Raw genomic sequence first — 21,632 nt, forward strand, 5'->3', positions numbered from 1 at the left:
TGCCTCGCGTGTGCACGCTCGTCCTCGGGGTACGTGTCACCTATATGCGAAATAGCTATAAAAACGTTAACTTTAAAGCACATAACCAACTTCACGTAATAACTTCTCATACATTGCTCAAAATGGACAAATGAATATACCAACGTGCTCTATACAACCTCAGGATCACAACCATATTTTTAAAATAATTTTTGGACCTCTCACGCGCCAAATTAGGCACGGACCTACGCGCCCCCACGCGCGGCCATGTGCCATGCACACTGACGGTGTCAATTGACGCCGTCAGAAATATTCCGTTAAGATTCCGGAATATTCCGTTAAACTTAACCGGATACTGTTACTGCCGTTAGGAATATTCCGTTAAACTTAATGGAATATTCATGTTTCTTCTCCAGCCTACCCTCGCTGGACTCCGGTCACCGGAAAAACTGGGAAAGCTAAAACTCACTATTCTCCTTCGTTTTTCATCCATTTTCACGTACTTTATACCAAAATGAAGCCCTAATCATAATCTACCACGTTGGACTAGTTTTAGGGCCTAAAAACAACGGGATCAAACTTTCCAAAATATGAAAATTCGGCCAAACTTACAGTTCGTGGTTCCGACGTCCAAATCCGTCCAACGATGCACTCCCAAGCTCCTTGGAACCTCACCAACACATCTACAAGCTTCAAAAGTCCAAAAACTAACTAGATTAAGTTTGCATGAACAGTACCCAAGTCGGACCACTTCGAATCGACGTGAAAATGTTGGTTTTCTTACCTGAAAATAGTATGGATGTGCTCGCCTCGACCTCACGAGTTCAATGGTATGCTTGGTTCCCTTGATCTGCAAGGTTCGGTATGGTTATGTGTGTGTCTGTACAGTTTCAATGGAGAAGGGAGGAAGGAAGCACGGGAGAGACAGAGGGAAGACAGAATGAGAGAGAGAGAGGGACAGTGTCTGTGTGTGGGAGTGTGTGTGTGGCCCAAGGACATGCCACAACACACAAAACAACCAAAAACGTGACGAAAAACGCACTAGGGGCAAAATTGTAATTTCACACGTACGTTTCGATATTTCCGGGACGGGATGTCACAACCTTCCCACCTTAAAAGAATTTCGTCTCGAAATTCAAAACAACCAAGTATAACCCCTAGTGGTCAAAGAACAATCGAGGATACAAATCCCTCATCCGATCTTCTGTCTCCCACGTAGCTTCCTCGACTGAATGATTCCTCCACAAAACTTTCACTAAGTTCACCGTCTTGTTCCTCAGAACCTTCTCTTTCCAATCGATGATCGTCACCGGTTCCTCGTCATACGTCAAATCCGGATTAATCTCTAACGGCTGCGGAGGTATCACGTGAGATGGATCAGCAACATAGTGTCGGAGCATAGACACGTGAAAAACATTATGCACTCTAGCCAACTCCGGAGGCAATTACAACCTGTAAGCTACCTCACCAACTCGTTATGTGACCATGTATGGTCCGATGTACCTGGGACTCAACTTCCCCTTCTTTCCGAATCGCATAACACCTCTCCACGGTGAAAGCTTCAAAAATACCCAATCTCCGACCTCATACACTCTGTCCGTAGCATGCCGATCCGCTAGACTCTTCTGCCTGTCCTGAGCTGCTTTCAGGTTAGACTTAATCACCTGAACATTCTGGGTAGTCTCCTCGACAATCTCCGGACCCACTAAAACTCTTTCTCCAACCTCTGACCAACACAACGGTGTGCGACAAGCTCTGCCATACAAGGCCTCAAATGGCGCCATGCCAATGCTCGAATGAAAACTGTTGTTGTAGGCAAATTCCATCAAATCCAACCGCTGGTGCCAAGCGTCACCAAACTGCAACACCGAAGCTCGCAGCATATCCTCCAAAGTCTGAATAGTTCTCTCTAACTGTCCGTCTGTCTGTGGATGATACGCCGTACTGTAAAGTAATCTCGTGCCCAAAGCTTCCTGAAAAGCCACCCAAAACTTCGATGTGAATCGTGGGTCACGATCCGAGACAATACTCACTGGGACCCCATGATACTTCACCACCTTCGAGATAAACAACTCCGCTAAATGGCTCAAAGAATACTTCTCTCTCACTGGAATAAAATGAGCCGACTTAGTGAGCCGATCAACGATTACCCAAATGTCGTCAAAGCCATTTTGTGTACGCGGCAACTTGTACACAAAATCCATGGTGATATTTTCCCATTTCCACTCTGGAACGGGAAGCGACTGCAACAATCCAAACGGCTTCTTCCTCTCTGCTTTCACCTGCTGACAAACAGCACACCTGCTCATATACTCGGCTATCTCCCTTTTCATACCCGGCCAATAATAAAATGGTCGAATGGTATGATACATTTTAGTAGCTCCTGGGTGCATGGCATAAGCCGAGATATGTGCTTCATCGAGAATTTCTTTCTTCAACTCCACATTATTAGGCACGAACATTCTACCCTCTAGCATCAACATGCCATCCGAATCACGAACTCTGAGGTCTCGCCTCCTTCCTTGCTCTCGAGCTTGAATAAGTTCTTGAGTCTCCTGATCAGCTACCTGAACTTCAAGCACCCAATCAATAAGAATTGGCCTAACTTGGAAATTAGCAAGTAGCGCCACTTCTCGATCTTCGGCTTCTAGCTTTACTCCCGTAGCACGCAAGTCCACCAAAAGAGGAGCACGACTAGCGTACAACGCATTAATACGGCCCTGAGACTTCCGGCTAAGTGCATCAGCCACTACGTTCGCACGACCATGATGATAATCAATCGTGCAATCGTAATCGCTGAGCAACTCCAACCATCTCTATTGACGAAGATTAAGTTCCTTCTGAGTAAAGAGATATTGGAGACTCTTGTGATCTGTAAAGATCCTGCACTTCTCTCCGTAAAGATAGTGTCTCCACAACTTCAACGCAAAGATGATAGCAGCCAACTCCAAATCATATGTAGGGTAATTCAACTCATGGGGTTTCAATTACCGCGAAGCATAAGCAATCACCCTACCATGCTGCATCAATACACATCCCAGACCATTCAAGGAAGCATCGCTATAAACCTCGAAATCACCACTATCGTCTGGGAGTGCCAACACAGGTGCATGAGTGAGACAATGCTTCAACTGCTAACTGCTGGAAACTCCACTCACACTTATCATCCCACTCAAATTTAACATCCTTCCTCGTTAATCTCGTCAGTGGCAAGGCAATCACCGAAAAATCCTTAACGAATCTCCGATAATACCCCGCCAAACCAAGGAAACTTCTCACCTCAGTGACGGTTCGCGGTTGCTCCCAACTGTCCACAGCTGCGACCTTCTGAGGGTCAACCAGAATACCCTGAGCAGAAATGATGTGCCCCAAGAACGCAACTTGATCTAACCAGAACTGGCACTTGCTAAACTTAGCATACAATTGGTGTTCCCTCAACCTCTTCAACACCAAAGTAAGATGTCGAACATGCTCCGCCTTCGACTTAGAATACACCAGAATATCGTCAATGAAGACAATAACAAATCTATCCAGATAAGGCTGAAACACCCAGTTCATTAAGTCCATAAAGGCAGCTGGTGCATTCGTCAACCCAAATGGCATAACCAGAAACTCGTAATGACCGTAACGAGTCCTGAACGCCGTCTTAGGGACATCATCCTTACTAATCTTCAACTGATAGTAACCAGACCTCAGGTCAATCTTAGAGAACACACAAGCACCTCTCAGCTGATCGAACAAATCATCGATACGAGGCAATGGATAACGGTTTTTAATCGTCACCCGATTCAGTTGCCTGTAGTCGATGCACAGCCTCAAAATTCCATCCTTCTTCCTCACAAACAACACTGGAGCGCCCCAAGGCGAAGTACTAGGCTGGATAAATCCCTTATCCACTAACACCTGCAGCTGAACTTTCAATTCCCTTAACTCCGCGGAAGCCATACGATAAGGAGTTAAAGAAATAGGATTAGTACCTGGAATCAACTCAATAGTGAACTCCACATCTCGATCTGGGGGTAAACTAGGTAAATCCTCGGGAAAAACATCAGGGAAGTGTCTGACCACTCTCACATCCTCCACTTTGTTAGTAACAACCTCATCTAGCACCACATGAGCCAGATACCCCTGACAACCCTTAGATAACAACTTTTTCGCTCGTAGCGCCGAGATAACGCCATGTCTCACCCCACTCTGCTCACCCACGAAAGTAACCACAGGTAGTCCAGGTCGGTGAAACGTAACTACTTTCCCGTAACAGTCAATGTTGGCACGATAGAGTGCAACCAATCTGTGCCCAGAATCACATCAAAGTCCACAATATCTAACGGGATAAGATCGGCTGACAAAGCAACACCCTCTACGATCACTGGACATCCTGGGTACACACAATCTACAACACATCTTTCTCCTCTAGGCATAGCGAACTCTAAATCGTACCCTAGAGGTGTTGGGCGAGGTTGCGTCACTTGAGCAAATGTATGAGAAATTACGGAATGTGTAGCCCCACAATCAATTAAGACTCTAGCAAAACAACCAAGAATGTTCAACGTACCCATAATCAAGTCTGGGTTGTTCTGAGCGTCCTGCAGAGAAATATTGTGAAGACGCCCCTGTCCCTGCTGACGCCCGCCGCGGCCTCTGCTCGCCTGAACGCCGCGTCCCTGAGCACCACGCCCCTGACTGGGCGGACCCGACTGTCTCGAAGACCCTGCACTGCTAGTGGCCATCTCCCCCTGCTGATACTGTCCTCCCTGATACCACTGAGAACCACCCGCTGGAGCTGGAGGATACGGCATATAGCCGCCTGAATACTGGGGATAACCACCCTGGGAATAGGGATCCTGGGGATACTGATACTGCCCCGGAGCATAAGGGACAGCATCACCCTGATAGTGGTAAGCACCACCTCGACCCGTCTGGCGGTAGCTACTAGGACCCTGGATCTGCTGGAGTGGGGCAAGTGGTGGCATAAAGGTCTGCTGTGGTTTCTGCTGCTAACCCTGGGGACAATTCGCCGCTCTATGTCCCACCTGTCCACATGTGAAGCAACCGTTGCTACCACGTCTACACTCACCGAAATGCCTGTTGTTACACCTGCGGCAAACAGGGGCTCTGCCTCGACCACCATCGCCCTGCCTCTAGCCTCTAGCGCCACCAGAAAATCTACCTCCACGACCCTGTCCAGTGGCACTGAAGCCATCACTCGAAGAACTCGAGCTAGCACCACCCCTCTTGAAGTTCTGAGTCTGACGGGGCCTGAGCGATGCCTGACCTTTGCCTTTGTCATATTTCTTCTGGTTGTTGTCCTTCTCTTCATCGGTGTCGCTCGACATATTCTCAGAGTCCTCAATCCTCAACAGTATCTCATAGAAGTCCCGGTAAGTCTCGATGTGGACAGTAGACGCCATAGAACGCCACTTCTTCCTGGTGCCCAAACGGAAAAGACGAAGCATCTCCGCCGGATTACCAGCGACATCAGGATGGTAACGAGACAAGTCCGTAAATTTGCGGTAGTACTCATTCGCCGACATCTTCCACTGTTTTAGCTCGGCAAACTCCTGCTTCTTACGGTCAATGTACTCAGGGGGCACATACCTTCTCTTGAACAAATCCGTAAAAACATTCCAATCCGTCCTCTGATCTGGAGTCAACCTACGAAGCTCCTGCTCCTACCAAGCTACCGACTCCGTATCCAGAAACCATGAGGTCGTCTCGACCCACCTCTCCATAGGCAAGTTCCCCTGATTATGCAGCACACGGAAAGTCTTCTCTATGTGTTCTAACCAGCGCTCTGCGCCCTCGTGCCCCTCACTACCCTTAAATTTATCCAACTTCAGATTGTACATAGTCTCCAGAGGAGTCCTCTGGGGAGGGCGCAACACAGACTGAAGGGCTGTAGCAAAAACTTCCCCCAACTGAGCAACATCGGGGAAGTTAGACTCAGAAGTACGACGTGGTTCCCGACGAGGCGGCATAATTCTGATAGAAAACACCAAAACCATTAGAATACTCACAAAGACACAGGACTGCCAAACCTAGGCTCGGATACCAAACTGACACACCCCGACCGAGATCGGAGCGTGCTGGCCGTCACACAAAGGTGACGTAGCCATGTGCACGTGTGGAAGCTAATAAAGTAATGATATATAAGTACGAACAATTAAAAACTAAACTAGCATACAAAGTACTAAATACGTGCTAGCGTGTGAGTCACAATTTCAAAGCCAGACAACAGCAGTCCAAAAGAGAAATGCGCGACAATAGTTCACCCGAAGGTGACCCTACAATGATAGGTGTCTGTCAGAAGTGCCGAACAAGCCCTCTGGGAAACCACCGGAATTGCTACTCAACTAGAACCTGGAGGGGCGCAAAACAAAAGTGTGAGTGGGCAAAAACAAAGCTTTTGAAAACCATTTATAAAATACTTTCTAACCCCTCGCCGTAAAACCTGTATACTTCCCAGAAAATAATCATATATACGTATGTATAAATATGCCAATCATGCTCAAGGGTATGCCAAACATGCTCAACTATGCCATGTCAAAGCCTCATAATGAAATGTATGTGCTCAGGTATGAATCATATCAATAATATAACATCTGGCAGCCGGAGTCACCTAACATGACCTGTACGGCTGCATATAGAGCTCAAATCCCAACTCAATAACTGAACCTGCCCACGAGTCGGAACCACCTAAAGTGGTCTGTACGATAGGCCTGGGTGTAACATATATACGCTCTAGTGCTACAATCACGTGAAGGCTGTGCGAATAATCGCGGGTCACCTACGAGTCGGAACCACCTAATGTGGTCTGTACGACAAGACTGTGCACCTAACTTGGATCCAAGCTGAGCGTGTGGTGCGGGAGGTGAACATCACGTGAAGGACTGTGCCCTACTCTGGGCGGGAGCACTAACACCGGGGGTGCAGGTTATGAGCTCTCTAAGCATCTCAAACTACCGCTGAATGTAAATATGAATACCACTTACCTGGCACTTACCTGTGCGTCCACAGCACCCAATATGCATATGTATAAATATATGCAACTAATAACGTACCCAACGATGCACGAAAAACGATAATGTAATGCATGGCATAATGAATAAACATTTATTCAAGTTCTAGGAAAATATAGTATATAGGTATATACGGAAAACCAAAAGCCCACTCACTGATATGTAGAAAGGTCGTAGCCCCCCTGCCTCGCGTGTGCACGCTCGTCCTCGGGGTACGTGTCACCTATATGCGAAATAGCTATAAAAACGTTAACTTTAAAGCACATAACCAACTTCTCATAATAACTTCTCATACATTGCTCAAAATGGACAAATGAATATACCAACGTGCTCTATACAACCTCAGGATCACAACCATATTTTTAAAATAATTTTTGGACCTCTCACGCGCCAAATTAGGCACGGACCTACGCGCCCCCACGCGCGGCCACGTGCCATGCACATTGACGGTGTCAATTGACGCCGTCAGGAATATTCCGTTAAGATTCCGGAATATTCTGTTAAACTTAACCGGATACCGTTACTGCCGTTAGGAATATTCTGTTAAACTTAACGGAATATTCATGTTTCTTCTCCGGCCTACCCTCGCCGGACTTCGGTCACCGGAAAAACTGGGAAAGCTAAAATTCACTATTCTCCTTCGTTTTTCATCCATTTTTCACGTACTTTATACCAAAATGAAGCCCTAATCATAATCTACCACGTTGGACTAGTTTTAGGGCCTAAAAACAACGGGATCAAACTTTCCAAAATATGAAAATTCGGCCAAACTTACAGTTCGTGGTTCCGACGTCCAAATCCGTCCAACGATGCACTCCCAAGCTCCTTGGGACCTCACCAACACATCTACAAGCTTCAAAAGTCCAAAAACTAACTAGATTAAGTTTGCATGAATAGTACCCAAGTCGGACCACTTCGAATCGACGTGAAAATGTTGGTTTTCTTACCTGAAAATAGTATGGATGTGCTCGCCTCGACTTCACGAGTTCAATGGTATGCTTGGTTCCCTTGATCTGCAAGGTTTGGTATGGTTATGTGTGTGTCCGTACAGTTTCAATGGAGAAGGGAGGAAAGGAGCACGGGAGAGACAGAGAGAAGACAGAAGGAGAGAGAGAGATGGACAGTGTCTGTGTGTGGGAGTGTGTGTGTGGCCCAAGGACATGCCACAACACACAAAACAACCAAAAACGTGACGAAAAACGCACTAGGGGCAAAATTGTAATTTCACATGTACGTTTCGATATTTCCGGGACGGGATGTCACATATGCACATTATATTATAACAAATTTCCTATAATCTAGCTTTTTAATTACACTCTCCTCTGTTAGACATAATTGTACAAAAAAAAAAAAAAAAGTTGGTTAGATTCAATTTATTTTCACAATAATGCTACAATTTAAGATGTTTTCTTTCCAAAATAGTTTAAAATATTTTTAAATCCCCCAAAATCAAACTTACTGAAATAAGTTTTTCTTTTAGTACGTTAAGAGAAAATAGGATTGAAATAATATAAACGTACCAATACACAATGTGTACAAAATAAATGTAACAATATTAACAATATATATCAAATCAAACATACCAAAATTGCAAATAAACATATCAATTAATGATTTTTGTAAATTCAAACGTACCCGCAGATAATATATACGTAATTTATTGTACCTAATAATAATTCGTCAACAACTATACTTAAAAAAACTGCAAAATATATATATATATATAATTTCACAAAAAAATTTGAAAAAATTACACAGAGCTTTTATGTTGATCACCAACTATTTGAAAAAGAAAAACCATTTGGAAAAAGAAATAATATTAAATGTTTGCATAACAAAAAAAAAATAAAACTATGATCGAAAAAACATATTTGGAAGAAGAGAAAAAATAGTTTAATTACTAATATGTCCACTAAATAAGGAAAAGTGCATGCAGATAAAATGATGAATTCAAAAATTATTTTGGAGGTGACTATTGGTCAAAACACTTTAATCAAATTTTAAAAAGCACAGATGTTTAATCTAAATGATATAGAAAAACTGTAGGGGATTCTAATTTTCCCAATATAAACCTGGTTAAGCTTAGTTTTTTTTATTTTTTTATTTTTTTATTTTTTTATTTTTTTATTATTTTTTATTTTATAAATTTGGATCATGGACTCTATTATAATCCCATTTGGCCTATATTTATCTAATAAAACATTAAACATGTTACAATCTAGCGTTCATGAAAAATACAATTAAACAAAAATAGACCTTATGTTACTTTATTTAAATTTGTCATTGGGTTTTCGATTTCAAACTCACCAAAAAGAGAAAAGTAAATTGAAATTGGTGAATATTTCTAGTCCCCACCGATGTCCATAGTTAATTAGATGGTAATAATGACTTAAGAGTGATATTTCTTTTCATTTATAAATAAATATTTAATCATTCGAAACTAATTTGCTTTCGTTTTTACTTTCTGTAAGCGAGCCTGGACTTTTTGCCATTGGTGAAAAATTTTAAGTTTAAATCTTATTAATAACGAGTTTGCTATCAATTTAATTTTTCACCCCTAAATGAAGAAGCAAGCCTAAAGATCAATATTAAAAGAGCATGAAATGAAAAATTATTGTGTGTAGATTCAAGGACACGTGCTATAAATCGGTTGTTCACACTATGTAGCTGGTTAGTACAAGCAGAATAAGATTTCATAGGAAAATATCCTCTTCATATTTTTAAAGATTACATATCAAAATTTGTCTTGTATATAAATTTTTCTAAGAAAAATTACATGAACAAATACTAGTGTGATCACCTTCATGTCCTAAGTTTACGATATTTTTTTCCTTCTAAATTTATTATTAATAAGGGAAGGTGAAAGGATCGAAACCATTATAATAATTTAGAGGAGGTGAAATTTCGAATATGTAACTCATTGGTAAAAATTCAACATCTTATCCACTAGAATATTAGATCACATATAGTTTACGATACCTTCCATTGCCATATTACTTTGCTTCTTTATATGCTTATGGTCGAGTTTTCGTAATACATAATAGCTTAGAGCGAGATCATAATCACTAGTACTACTTCTTAATGATATTCCTATTTATTTGTAAGTAGAAAGTCTTAATTCAACTCTTGTAAATGACAAGTTCTATATCAATTCATTATGTCGAACTAATAAATCCTTCATCCTTTAGCATAAATATCATCGTCGTAAAATTAAAGGTAAAACCTATAGTTAATTTGTCGCTGTTTATCTGAACCTTATAATAGTTTTTACGGTAATGAAAGTTTACTTGCTTGAAAAACAATAGTTAATAATACACGTGGGGTATATTCCCGTTCTCAACCTCTTTTTCTCTCCCCATCCCTTTATGCAGTCACTGACAGGTTTCAGCTTCTTTATGTTAATTTCACATTGAGTTGTCCAACACCAAGTCACCAACCCCCCAAATCCCCCAATCCGGGAGCGCTCTCTCAAAAACCCGGATCAAAACAAACCTTACCCATAACACTAACCTCACACAAATCCCAGAGAAGTTAAATCCCAGGAGAAAAATGTGGCTGGCGTGCGTGTGCGACGAGGAAGAGAAGGAGCTGGGGAGGCAGCAAGCTCCTGGATCATGCCCGCACTGCCGAGGCAAAGTGCAAGCGGTGGATGTCGAGGCTCAACGGAAGCTTTGCTTTCTGCCCTTGTGCTTCAAGATCAAGAGGAAGTACTTCTGTACTCTCTGCTCCAGGCGCTTGGTCCTGGACTACTAGATAACGCCAACAACCATATGTAATTATATTAGTAACGGAGGCCCAAGAAATCGTAGCTAGATTTGTGATCCTCTCCGTCTGTCTCTCTCTCCCTCTCTATGCTATTTTAGTTTTGAGTACAATTATTAATGGGATTCCGGAACCAGCTGGGGTTTTTTTGTACAAATTATTGTTAGATGGTTGTTTTTAATGCTAAATTGCTAATGACAGTGACATGCAACTGCTGCTGTTAAATCTAATTATAGACTGGTTGGAATGTCTTGTCTGTTTGTTTTTGGTTTGTAATTCATGATTCTCAGGTGGAAGCATTGCCAACACTAGGAAGATCTAAGAAGGGTAATTTCCTTTTTCTTTAAATTTATTTACTTGCTTAGAGGAAATCAATAATCTAGCATTATTTGCCTAAAATCTAGAATTATGCGAGCGATGAATTGCTCTGGTGTGGGTTGGGTTTTCATCTTCATCCACAGCGTCACGAGTTCAAAATATTGCTTGTACTCACAAAAATCTGGTTATATTTTACAATATGTAGCCATTGTCTTAATGTGACCATGAATCTAGACCATTCAGCACATACATGAATCACTTATATTTGATGTTATTGTGAAGCAAAAAATAATTCTAAAAATCCCGAAGATGCCAAGTGGACTTTTTCTCAAAGAAGACAAGAATGCCATCATTAAATTGGCGATACATTTAATCCACCTGCAGTTCAACCTTCTTGAAGACATGAAAAACCTACTACAAAGATAAGGTTATTACCGAATCCAACCTTTAATACTCTCATAATTGAAGATCAACTCAATCTGGGAAGGAATTTCAATCATATCCAATCTATTTCCAAGATAATCCCAAGATGTTATCTCATAATTAATATATTTGGGATGATTCTTTTCTCATCTATCACACAGATGATTCACTTTGGTCAATCAGATGTCGTCGTGTGTATGGCAAAACTCTAACTCCATGGCCGACCCTAGCTCTGTAAATACACCATCTCCACCAAATTTAGGCATCGGAGATCCATTGGTCAACCCCCTCACCTCATGGGCGCATGAGGCTTTGGGCTTGATAGAAGGTGTTTATTTGTTCTCTAGGTACAAATTCCATCAAGACTAAAGATGGTAGAATTTTGCTACCGCCAATTGGTGCTTTCATTGAGAGCCCCATTTAATATGCTCAAAAAAGGCTCTCACATTGATTCTTCAAAATCATTTATTATGCTGAATTTCCTTTAAGCTCTTAGTCATTGTATTTTAGGAAAACTAATGAACATGACTTGCAACCTTTGAATTTTAACGATAAGGGCAAAATAAAGGATAAAGTGAATAGTACCAAGATTGACTTTTAGTGAAAGAATGTGGTTTTCGTTAAAGTTCCCTTATATTTTTCCTAGAAAATTTCCTTGATCAATCCCTAGGCCAAGGATACAATGGTTGATAATTCTAAAACCACGACGGAACTAGCCTAGCCAGCAAAGGAAGCCCACAGGCAAAAGGCCTATTGCGCCAACCTAGTGTGCCAAACTTCAGCCTAAGGTCATGTAAGTCGACCTGAATCCATGCCTTGACTAGGACATGCGCTTCATCCTAAGCACGTGCGCCCAATCCGACCTCAAGTCTTCATTCCAAACAGACTTTTGGACTGGCAACTGAAACGGGGGTATTTTCACCTCGTTTTACTGTAGCTTTTCCTCATCTAGGCTGGAACTTTGCACCTGCAACTTGTTACACTTCCACCACAACAAGGAGATGTTTATTAGTCGAGCTTTTCCACTTATCTCAATGGATTGCAGATTTGACAAACGTCATTGCACAACAAACAACCTTGGTGAGTTAGCTTCTGGAGCACATAGAAATGTAGTGACCCAAATAAGATGTCCCAAAGCAGGACAATGGCAGAAAACGGTGATTGTTTCCAACGACGTCCCATGAAACAACCATTCAACCAACCATGAATGGACCATTATGGCAGTGTGCACTCTTGTCTCTTCCTTAGAAAAAAAACGTCTTATCCCGCCTTACTGCGCAAAGAAGCATACACTCCCTAATTAGCCCACGAGTCTGTGTGCATTCACTGTTAGGTCTACACTTGGCGAGCATTCCAGACAGTATCTATTGAGATTCTCTTACCATGCACCAAATGAGGCAATGTAAGAGACGAAGAGAAACACAAATTATAGTCTGACTCGAATTCAACTGGCAGTTAGCCCCAAATGCAGCCACGAGCAGCCCGCTCACCTATTAAAGATGAACCATATGCATCGCAACGCAACATAGACGAGCAGGACATGGGGAAGAGCAACAATGACTTAAAGATCACCATTCGAGGCAACCTGAGTTTCCACTGGCTCAATAGAGGAAAATTTAGAAAGAAGTAAGGAGGCTCTTAGTTAAGCAACTACGTGAATTCTGGCACATCGAAATCACTGACGAAGCACTCCAAAAGGACGTAGCCAACATAAGCAGGTCACCCTTCATTGACGAGATTGAGCAGACGGACCCACCTCGCAAGTTTAGCATGCCGCATTTCACCTTATTCAAAGGAAATGAAGATCAGGAGAAGCACATAAAACACAACCATAGCGCGATGTTCCTTTACAGGAACAATGATGCCTTAATATGTTGACACTACCCTATGAGGTGAGGTGCAAGACTGGTTTCATACCCTGGTATCGTGGTCCATCCAGAGCTTCGACGAACTTTCCTTGGTTTTCACTAAGGAATATTCATCTCACCACTCGATCAAGAAGAAATCAATCTATCTATTCAACATCAACAAAGACCCGAATGAGTTGTTTCATAGTTACGTGAAATGATTCAAGGTGAAGAATGCCAAGATCGCCAAATGCAACAACACGATAACCATTGCAGCCTTCCGAAATGGACTCTGCATGCCACCCTTTTTTGGAAAATTGATCATAGGATAGGACTTGACCTTGGCAAGGTTCTTCAATTTAGCATAAAAGCATGCACTCTCGGACAAAGCCCAATGAGTCCACAAGACACTTGAGCAACCTTAGGAGGAACCGAAAGCCACCTAGAAGAAGGTAGATAAGAAGCAGTCCAACGACAAGAAAAAACAAGGAGCCAAGCGCATGAATCGTTCCCCGACAAAAAGGGGCCCCATGCTCAAGACGTACACAAAGTTCTCAATCCAAACCAACTAGATCATCCGCAACCTAACAAATGAACATGGTTCTCAATTTCGGATGTAACGCCACTAGTCATGTTACCGCCTCATCATCCACACCTTGGGTCATCGACTCGAGCGCAACCCATCAAGTGACCAATGATCTATCTCACCTTACTCAAATTAAGCCATAACAATTACTGATTCAATTATTGTTGGGAATGGTGCTTACTTACCCATGTATCATATTGGTAATTCCATCGTCTCTAGTTCACATGGATTTCTATCTTAATGATGTATTGTATGTACTTGCCATCAAGAAGAACTTACAGTCAATTCATCTCTTCTGTTGTGATAATCATTGTTTTTTTTTTTTATGGATGATGAATGTTTCCGTGTGAATGACAAGAGAACGAGACATGTACTTTTGATTAGGCATAACTGACAGGAGCATATTTACGCACCTTAGTTTAGCTTGTTTTTGTGCATTTATAGTGTTTTTCCTTAGTAAAGTAGTCTTTTAAGCTAGTTCTATGTGTTTTCAGGTTTTAAGGGCAAAGTATGCAAAAGGATGCATTTTGGAGCCTTTTGGAGCAAATTAGAGCTTGGAATGGACATCATATGCTTGGAGCCAAGAGGATGGACGAAATTGAAGGCTTGAAGATGATGATTCCTACTTGAGCAAGGTTTCCTAGTTGAAGTAGGAAAGTCCCTAAATGGAAGATGGTTTCCTAGTTGAATTAGGATTCCTAGTTAAGATGGGTTTCCTAGTTGAATTAGGATTCCTAGAAGAATGAAGATTCCTACTCAAATAAGGTTTCCTACTTGATGAAGGAAAGTCAAAATCCATATGGTCTCAAGTGAAGCAACAAAGAAGCTTTCCAAGTCCAAGAAGGAGAAGAATTCCAAGATGAAGAAGGATTAGCTTTCCTAATCCTAATGCACAAGGTTTTCAGCCACAAAGAGGAGTCCTAAACACTTTAGGACACCTTATCCTAATCCTATAGGGATGCCATGCACTTTACCTTATCTTGGAGGGTTTCTAGAAGCCTTAGATGCCCTATCCTATCTTTGCCGTGGGTTTTATCCAAATCCCCTTAGTTTTTAGGCTTTCTAGAAGCCCTAACATTATCCCTACAAAGGTGCCGCACCCTTATCTCTTTTTCCCTACAAATTTGGCCCTTAAAACATGATTCTAGGAACCTTATCTTATCTCCTACAAAAGTGGCGCCCCAAATCCTTCTAGAAAGCTGATTTCCCTTGCCTTGCAAGGCATTCTAGAAGCCTTATCACCTTATCTCCTTACCTGCCGCACCTAGGAAGCATTATCCCTTTCTATTTCTGATTTCTAAGCCTATTTCCTTGTGGATTTGGGTTATTCAAGTCCATATCTGATTACCCTAGGGTTTTAAGTGCCTATATATACTCATATTAACCCCTAGATCAGATCACCACCTCTCATACACATTCATTAATTCCAGAAATTCGTCCAACCCTCTCCACACCCTTGCCGCAACCACCAAACACCTTTCTCCTTAGTTTTAAGCTTTGCCACACCATCCCCTTCCCCTAAACACTACTACATCCCTCCATAACCATGCATCCATACACCTAAAGCCCTAAACCTGTCCCTAGACCTTTGCCGCACCAAGGAGGAGGAGAAGGAAGCTCGGAAGTTCATGCAATTCAAGTTCGCGTCGCTGGAATTTCTAGGTGTTTCTTTTCCTTTGAATTCAATGTTTAATTTCAATTCTCTTTGTTTTGTGCGTATGAGGAACTAAACCCCCCCTTGGCTAGGGGGGATTCGAAACCATGAACATACTTGCTATATGATTTGATTACTTCTAATTGCGTTTCATAAGTTGTGAATTCAATTTACTTATCTATGAGAATTACATTGATTTGTGTGTGTTGGTTGAGAGTGCACGCTTAATTATCATGCATAAATTGGATGCTAGGATATAAGGAAATTTCACCTAATCGTTATGGAATTATATTCACAAGTAGTAAAGGTTGATGATCTCAATCGCGTTAAGTAAATTCTTGGCATAAGTTTCATGCAATCATAGTAACAAGTGCTTCGTCAATGCTTATGGTTTTCATAGAACTTAATGATTCTTGCTTGTATCTCTATTATGCAATCATGTAGGGGACTTGTGGGGAATGTTTTGGGTTGTCGTATGCAATCATCCAATTCAATAACGTTAGGAAAATCTGAAGGTTAATTTAAGCGAACCTAATTAACTTGGGGCGTTGAGAATTCATGGGTTATTGAAAAGCAATTGGAAATAGTTTTATATGCAAGTATAACATGTGTGGAGATGAACCCCTTAGCTAGCTTCCCATCCATTCAATTCCATCAAATTCGTTTTTACAATCTGTTCTAATTTAAAAAGTTTGTTTTGTTTTTAAATTCGTCCAAAACCAATCCCCCTTTACTTTGTTGAGTCATAGTAGTTAGAAATCACTTTAGTTTGTGTTTTTAAGTGTCTTAGGTCAAGTTAAAACCAATTTTCGTCCAAAGTTGTGTCTAGTGTTCAAAACTGCCCAGATTGTGTTTTTAAGGCAATTTTGAGTGTTTTGGTGCTGTTTTGAGTCTTTTGGTTTGTTTTGGTGTTTTAAAGTTTAGTTTTACATTCTTTGAGTCTAGTATAGTGTTTCAAACTTGTTTTTACATATTTGAGTCAGTTTCCAAGTGATTAACAATCCCTCCTAATCCCCGGTCCAGAACGATCCCTACTTACATTCTTCACTACAATTGATAAAAAGAGGGTTTAATTTGTGTGAATAACCATGGCGATCTCTGCTCTATTCAAGCTGCTTCTCATGTCATTCTTAACATTGTATTTTATGAACAGACAACTCTTGATGTGTGGCATGCCCACTTGGGCTATTTTTCTAATGCTATTTTTCAAATATTAGCAAATAAATACCACATTCTTCTTAGTGTTGCAGTCTTTTCCAATAAGAGTTGTCACATTTGTCCGTTAGGCAAGGCGTGTCGATTACCTTCTTCTTCCCAGACTTCTGGACTTCTTATCCTTTAGATCTTCTACATCTTGATGTCTTAGGCCTTGCTCCAACTTTGTCTAATTTTGATTACAATACTTGTTGTGAATGATTTTTCTCGATTTGTGTGGTTGTTTCCTATTACTCGCAAATCTAATGTTCTGACTATATTTATCACTTTCAAATAATGTTTGAGAATTGACTAACTCGCAAAATTAAAGTGCTACAAATTGATGATGGTGGTGAATTCACTAGTATTGCATTCCGACATTTCTCTATCATGGGATAGTCCAACAAATTTGTTGTCCTCACACGCCACAACAAAATGACATTGTTGAACGAACACATCATCATGTTGTTGAAATTGGACTATGTTTTCTCACTCAATCTCATCTACCACCAAGCTTTTGGGTGGAGGCTTTCACCCCTAACACATTTCTCATTAATCGATTGCATCTACATAATCTTGGGCATTATCGCTTTCTTAAAGCATTTGGATGCACCTGTTGTCCCTGTCTGGTTCTTTACAATAAACACAAGCTCATGCCTAAAGTCATGAAATGCGTGTTTATTGGTTATGATAATTATGGGCTATGATTTTTCTAGGCTAGAGTAAGATGGATCGAAATACGAATACCTCAGAAGTTCGTTCATGGATTCGACAGCCTCCTTTGCAGTGCTGAAACGGAGTAGCCACCACCATCCTGTTCCAAAATCAGTGGGTGAAGTTCGACGACTTCACTGAGATTGACCATGCTTGTTCCACAAGATACGAAAACGTAATCTAGTAAGGGATCAACATGTTTCCTATATTCTGGGAGTCCTTACAATCTAAGGATTGTATGGGCCATAAGTAATCTGATCTAGGATGGTTTATCAAGATAATTAATTATATTATATTATTAAATTATTTAAAACCATAAAAAATCTTTTTATTTTTATTTTTATTAATGATAGATTTTGTTATATTAGATGTTAGATTAGTTATCGACGAGGTTCGAACCCACATTGACATACAAGGACTCAACACTTTTCCACCATTGTGGTAAAAGGCCACTTGCCATAAAAACCTAGTTATAAACCATAAAACCTAGTAAAAATATTTACTACGTAAGTTATTAATTGAAATGAAATAAGCAATTTTGAAAGCAATTCAAAGCTTCTTTATTAGCTTCTTCATTTTCTCTCTTAATTAGTGTCTTCTCATTTAATAGAAGTCCACTTCCAAAGAGAAGTAGAGAATCCATATTCCTACAATTAGGAATTCTTAAGTTCTATCACCAAGAAGTGTTTGAATCAAGTGGTATCAGAGTCTCAAATCTGAAAAGGGTGGCGGTGGTTTATGGTCCTGACTCATGGCTAACACAAAATTTCGAGAGAAGAACTTTCAAGTCCTTCAAAGGTTCATGGAAAACCAAGGACTAAGGGAGGAAATATGACAGAAGAGAACAGCGATGGAACATCTAGTGGAGAGGAACAAATCACCAAACTGGAACAACAAGTTCAAACTTTGACAAAGTCAGTTTCTAAACTTGTTCAAGGCTTTAAGTCTACAAAAGTCCTCCAGTGTATCCACTTCACGTGAGACTCACCGAAAGCTCAAGAAGATGATGGATGAAGAGATAGAAAATGATGATGACATCAATCTCGAAACAAAGCATAACAAAGAAGAATCATCAGGCAAGAATAAAACTCTCCCAAATACCATAAAAATTGATTTTAAGATTGATATCCATGTGTTACAGAGGGGCTGTTGATGCAGACAAGTTAGACAATTGGACAGAAACCTTAGAAACTTATTTCACTACGTATAAATACTCTTACTCTCAGAAGTTCAAATTCGCAACTTGAAACTTATGAGTCATGCCTTTACATGGTGGAAATCTTACCAAAAACGGTATATGATATATCTGATTTGACTTGGAAGGAGTTCAAGATGATCTTGAGAAAACAACTCTATCCAACTGGCTACGAAGAAGAAAGATAGTACAAGCGGCAACACTTTCAACAAAGGTTTAGGTAAACTATCAAAGAGTATACTACCGAGCTCTATAACCAAGTTATGGTTTTGGATCTCGATGTCAATGACCACAATGTGTTCTTGAAGTACATCAGAGGTATTTCTAACTATATATGGAAAGAAATGAAATTGTTCACCGTAGATACTATTGAAGAAGTTACTATTAAGGTCATCGTTATCGAAGCCAAAAACAAAAGAGCTGACAAGAAAGATGACAAACAGAAACCTAACAGTAAATCTAATTAGAAGAAAAAAAAGGGAAAGAAAGCAAGGAAAATCCAACATTGAAGAACAATTATGATCACCATCAAACCAATAAACATGCCACAGAGAAATGTTGGATACTTCACCCTGAGTTGTGACAGAAGCAGGTGAAAAACAACCAAGGGAGAAATGACAGAAAGGTTAGCTTGACTACGCAACAGGCAAAAAAGCTTCCAAAACTGAGGCAGCCTGATGTTAGTCTTGCCCTTATGACTAAACCAACATATGTTGTAAATTCTCATAGTCGTAAAAAGTTGTTTCATGTGAATATTCAGGTGAGTCTCATGAGAAGTGCAAGCATCACTGACCCTAGAAGTCAGAAAAACTTGATTTCAGAGGCTCAAGTTTAGAAAGTGGTCTTAAACACCACACCGCATCCTAAGCCATACCCATTATGATGGATTTAGAAGGATGTTGACTTGCATATCACAAAGCAAAATACCTTTAAGTTTGCAATCACCAATCGTTTCATTGATGAGGTGACATGCGAGGTGGTTCCATTAGATGTGTGCCAAGTTATTCTCGGCAGTCTATATTTATGAGGTGGTGATGCAATTCACTACAAAATGCTTCGTAATTATTGTCTTATGAAGGATAGGGAGTTCCATGTCAACGCCTATACGCCTCAAAGTGCAGAAAGCTTGTTAACAGTTAACCAAGCTAAGAGGTTGGTTGATTTGTGTAGAAGATTTATTCTACTAATGATTCGACCACAAGATTAGAGTTATGGAGCTGTGACTTGATCTATCATATCTCTACAATGTTCCGAATTAGAAAATTGCAAAAGGAGTTCAAAGACTTATTTCATTATAGCAAGCCAGTTGCATACCATTCTCAGACATTCAGTGGGCCAGTATTGAACTATCCAACTTATAACGAGGATCTTTACGCCTTGTGTCAAGTAGTGAAGCATTTGGAGATCTTACTTGTTAGGGAAAGAAGTCGTGGTTCACTCAGATCATAAACCTCTACAATTTTTTACTACGCAGTCTAAGTTGCAACAAGCCCGCCATATAAATGGATGTCTTACCTACAACAATTCAATATAGTGATCAAGTACTAGAAGGGAGCGACTAATAAGTTGGCAAATATGTTATCTCGACCACCAACATCAGTTTCAGCATTAATGGAGGCTATGCAATCCAACCTATTGTTCCTTTAGAGTACACCAAAGGGTATGACACATATGTTGATTTAAATTTAGCCTATGCGAAGCTACAAGGAAAGACTAGTGAGTTCTAACTGAAAGAAGGTCTAATGTACAAAGGAACACATTATGCATTCAAATGATGGAGACATATTGCAGTGGATTCATGAAGCTCATACTTCCAAAATAGTCAGACATTTTGGAGTATAGAAAACAATATTGAATATTCGTTGTTATGTCTATTGGCCAAGGATGCATCTCGATGTTTCAAGGTACAATTAGGGTTGTGTTCTATGCAACACATTGAAGCCTTCTAATAAGAAGTCATGAATGTATCTTCCATTACCAGTACCTAGGACACCTTGGGAGAGCATTTCATTGAATTTTATTGGTGGATTAACTAATACCAAGTCTAGATTTGACTACTTATTTGTGGTAGTAGATCGTTTCATCAAGATGGTGATTTTTATTATATGTAAGAAGAACATTATTGGACAATGGTGATTCTTATTCCATAAGCAGCTAAGTTGTTTTTACAACATGTGTGCAGACATTTATAAAGGTTATAATTCCAAACATCTAAAAAGATTGGATGAAAGTCTCCCTTATTTACAGTTTGCTTTTAATAAAGCAATTCATGGTTCTACACTCAAATCTCCACTTGAGGTTTGTTTGGGTTTTCTACCACAAAGTACTTTTGATATGGTATTCCTTGTAAATGCCAATGCACTTAGTGGAAAGTAAGAAGAACATGTTCGAGCACAAACAGTTCTTGAACAAGTAAGCAAGATCCATAAAGAGGTATAGACATACTTACAACGGTCACAATAATGCTATAAGACCGTCATGACAAGCATCGTGTGCCATGCAACTTCAAAGAACGTGACCTAGTATGGTTACACCTTGTTAAAGAGCATTTACAAGGAGAAGGAAAGAAACAAAAGCCTATCTGTTATGGACCGTTCAAAATCATCAAACAAATTGGTGATAATGCCTTCCAACTCGATCTACCACCATACATGCATATGTACTGGATCATCAATGCCGAGAATTTGAAGTTCTTTGAACCACCTTTATTGGATGATGATCCTGACGAAGACACTCGTCTCCATTCAATTGATGACTTAAGGATGGAGCGAAAAGATCCTTTGGAGAAGGACATTCTCTTGGAGCAAAAGGTTCATGAAACAAAGTATGGGAATTTGAAAATTTCTGCATTGGTAAGAAATGGCAACTTCCTAGCAAGTCAAAGTGGTATGGTCGAGACAAGGTAGCAACAGAGTTTCCTCGTCTCATAGTCTAGCTTGAT

The 21,632-nt window shown here is 40.5% G+C and overlaps 1 protein-coding gene across 1 annotated transcript; it reads left to right on the top strand.

Annotated features, from left to right (window-relative positions):
• Nucleotides 1-10,368: 10,368 nt before the first annotated feature.
• Nucleotides 10,369-10,988, top strand: LOC137736568 (uncharacterized). Its single transcript, XM_068475819.1, has one exon. The coding sequence runs from the start codon at nt 10,548-10,550 to the stop codon at nt 10,749-10,751; it is 204 nt and encodes a 67-aa protein (XP_068331920.1). The 5' UTR covers nt 10,369-10,547; the 3' UTR covers nt 10,752-10,988.
• The last annotated feature ends 10,644 nt before the right edge of the window (nt 10,989-21,632 follow it).

This window comes from Pyrus communis, chromosome 6, assembly GCF_963583255.1.
Source record: "Pyrus communis chromosome 6, drPyrComm1.1, whole genome shotgun sequence".
NCBI lineage: Eukaryota > Viridiplantae > Streptophyta > Magnoliopsida > Rosales > Rosaceae > Pyrus > Pyrus communis.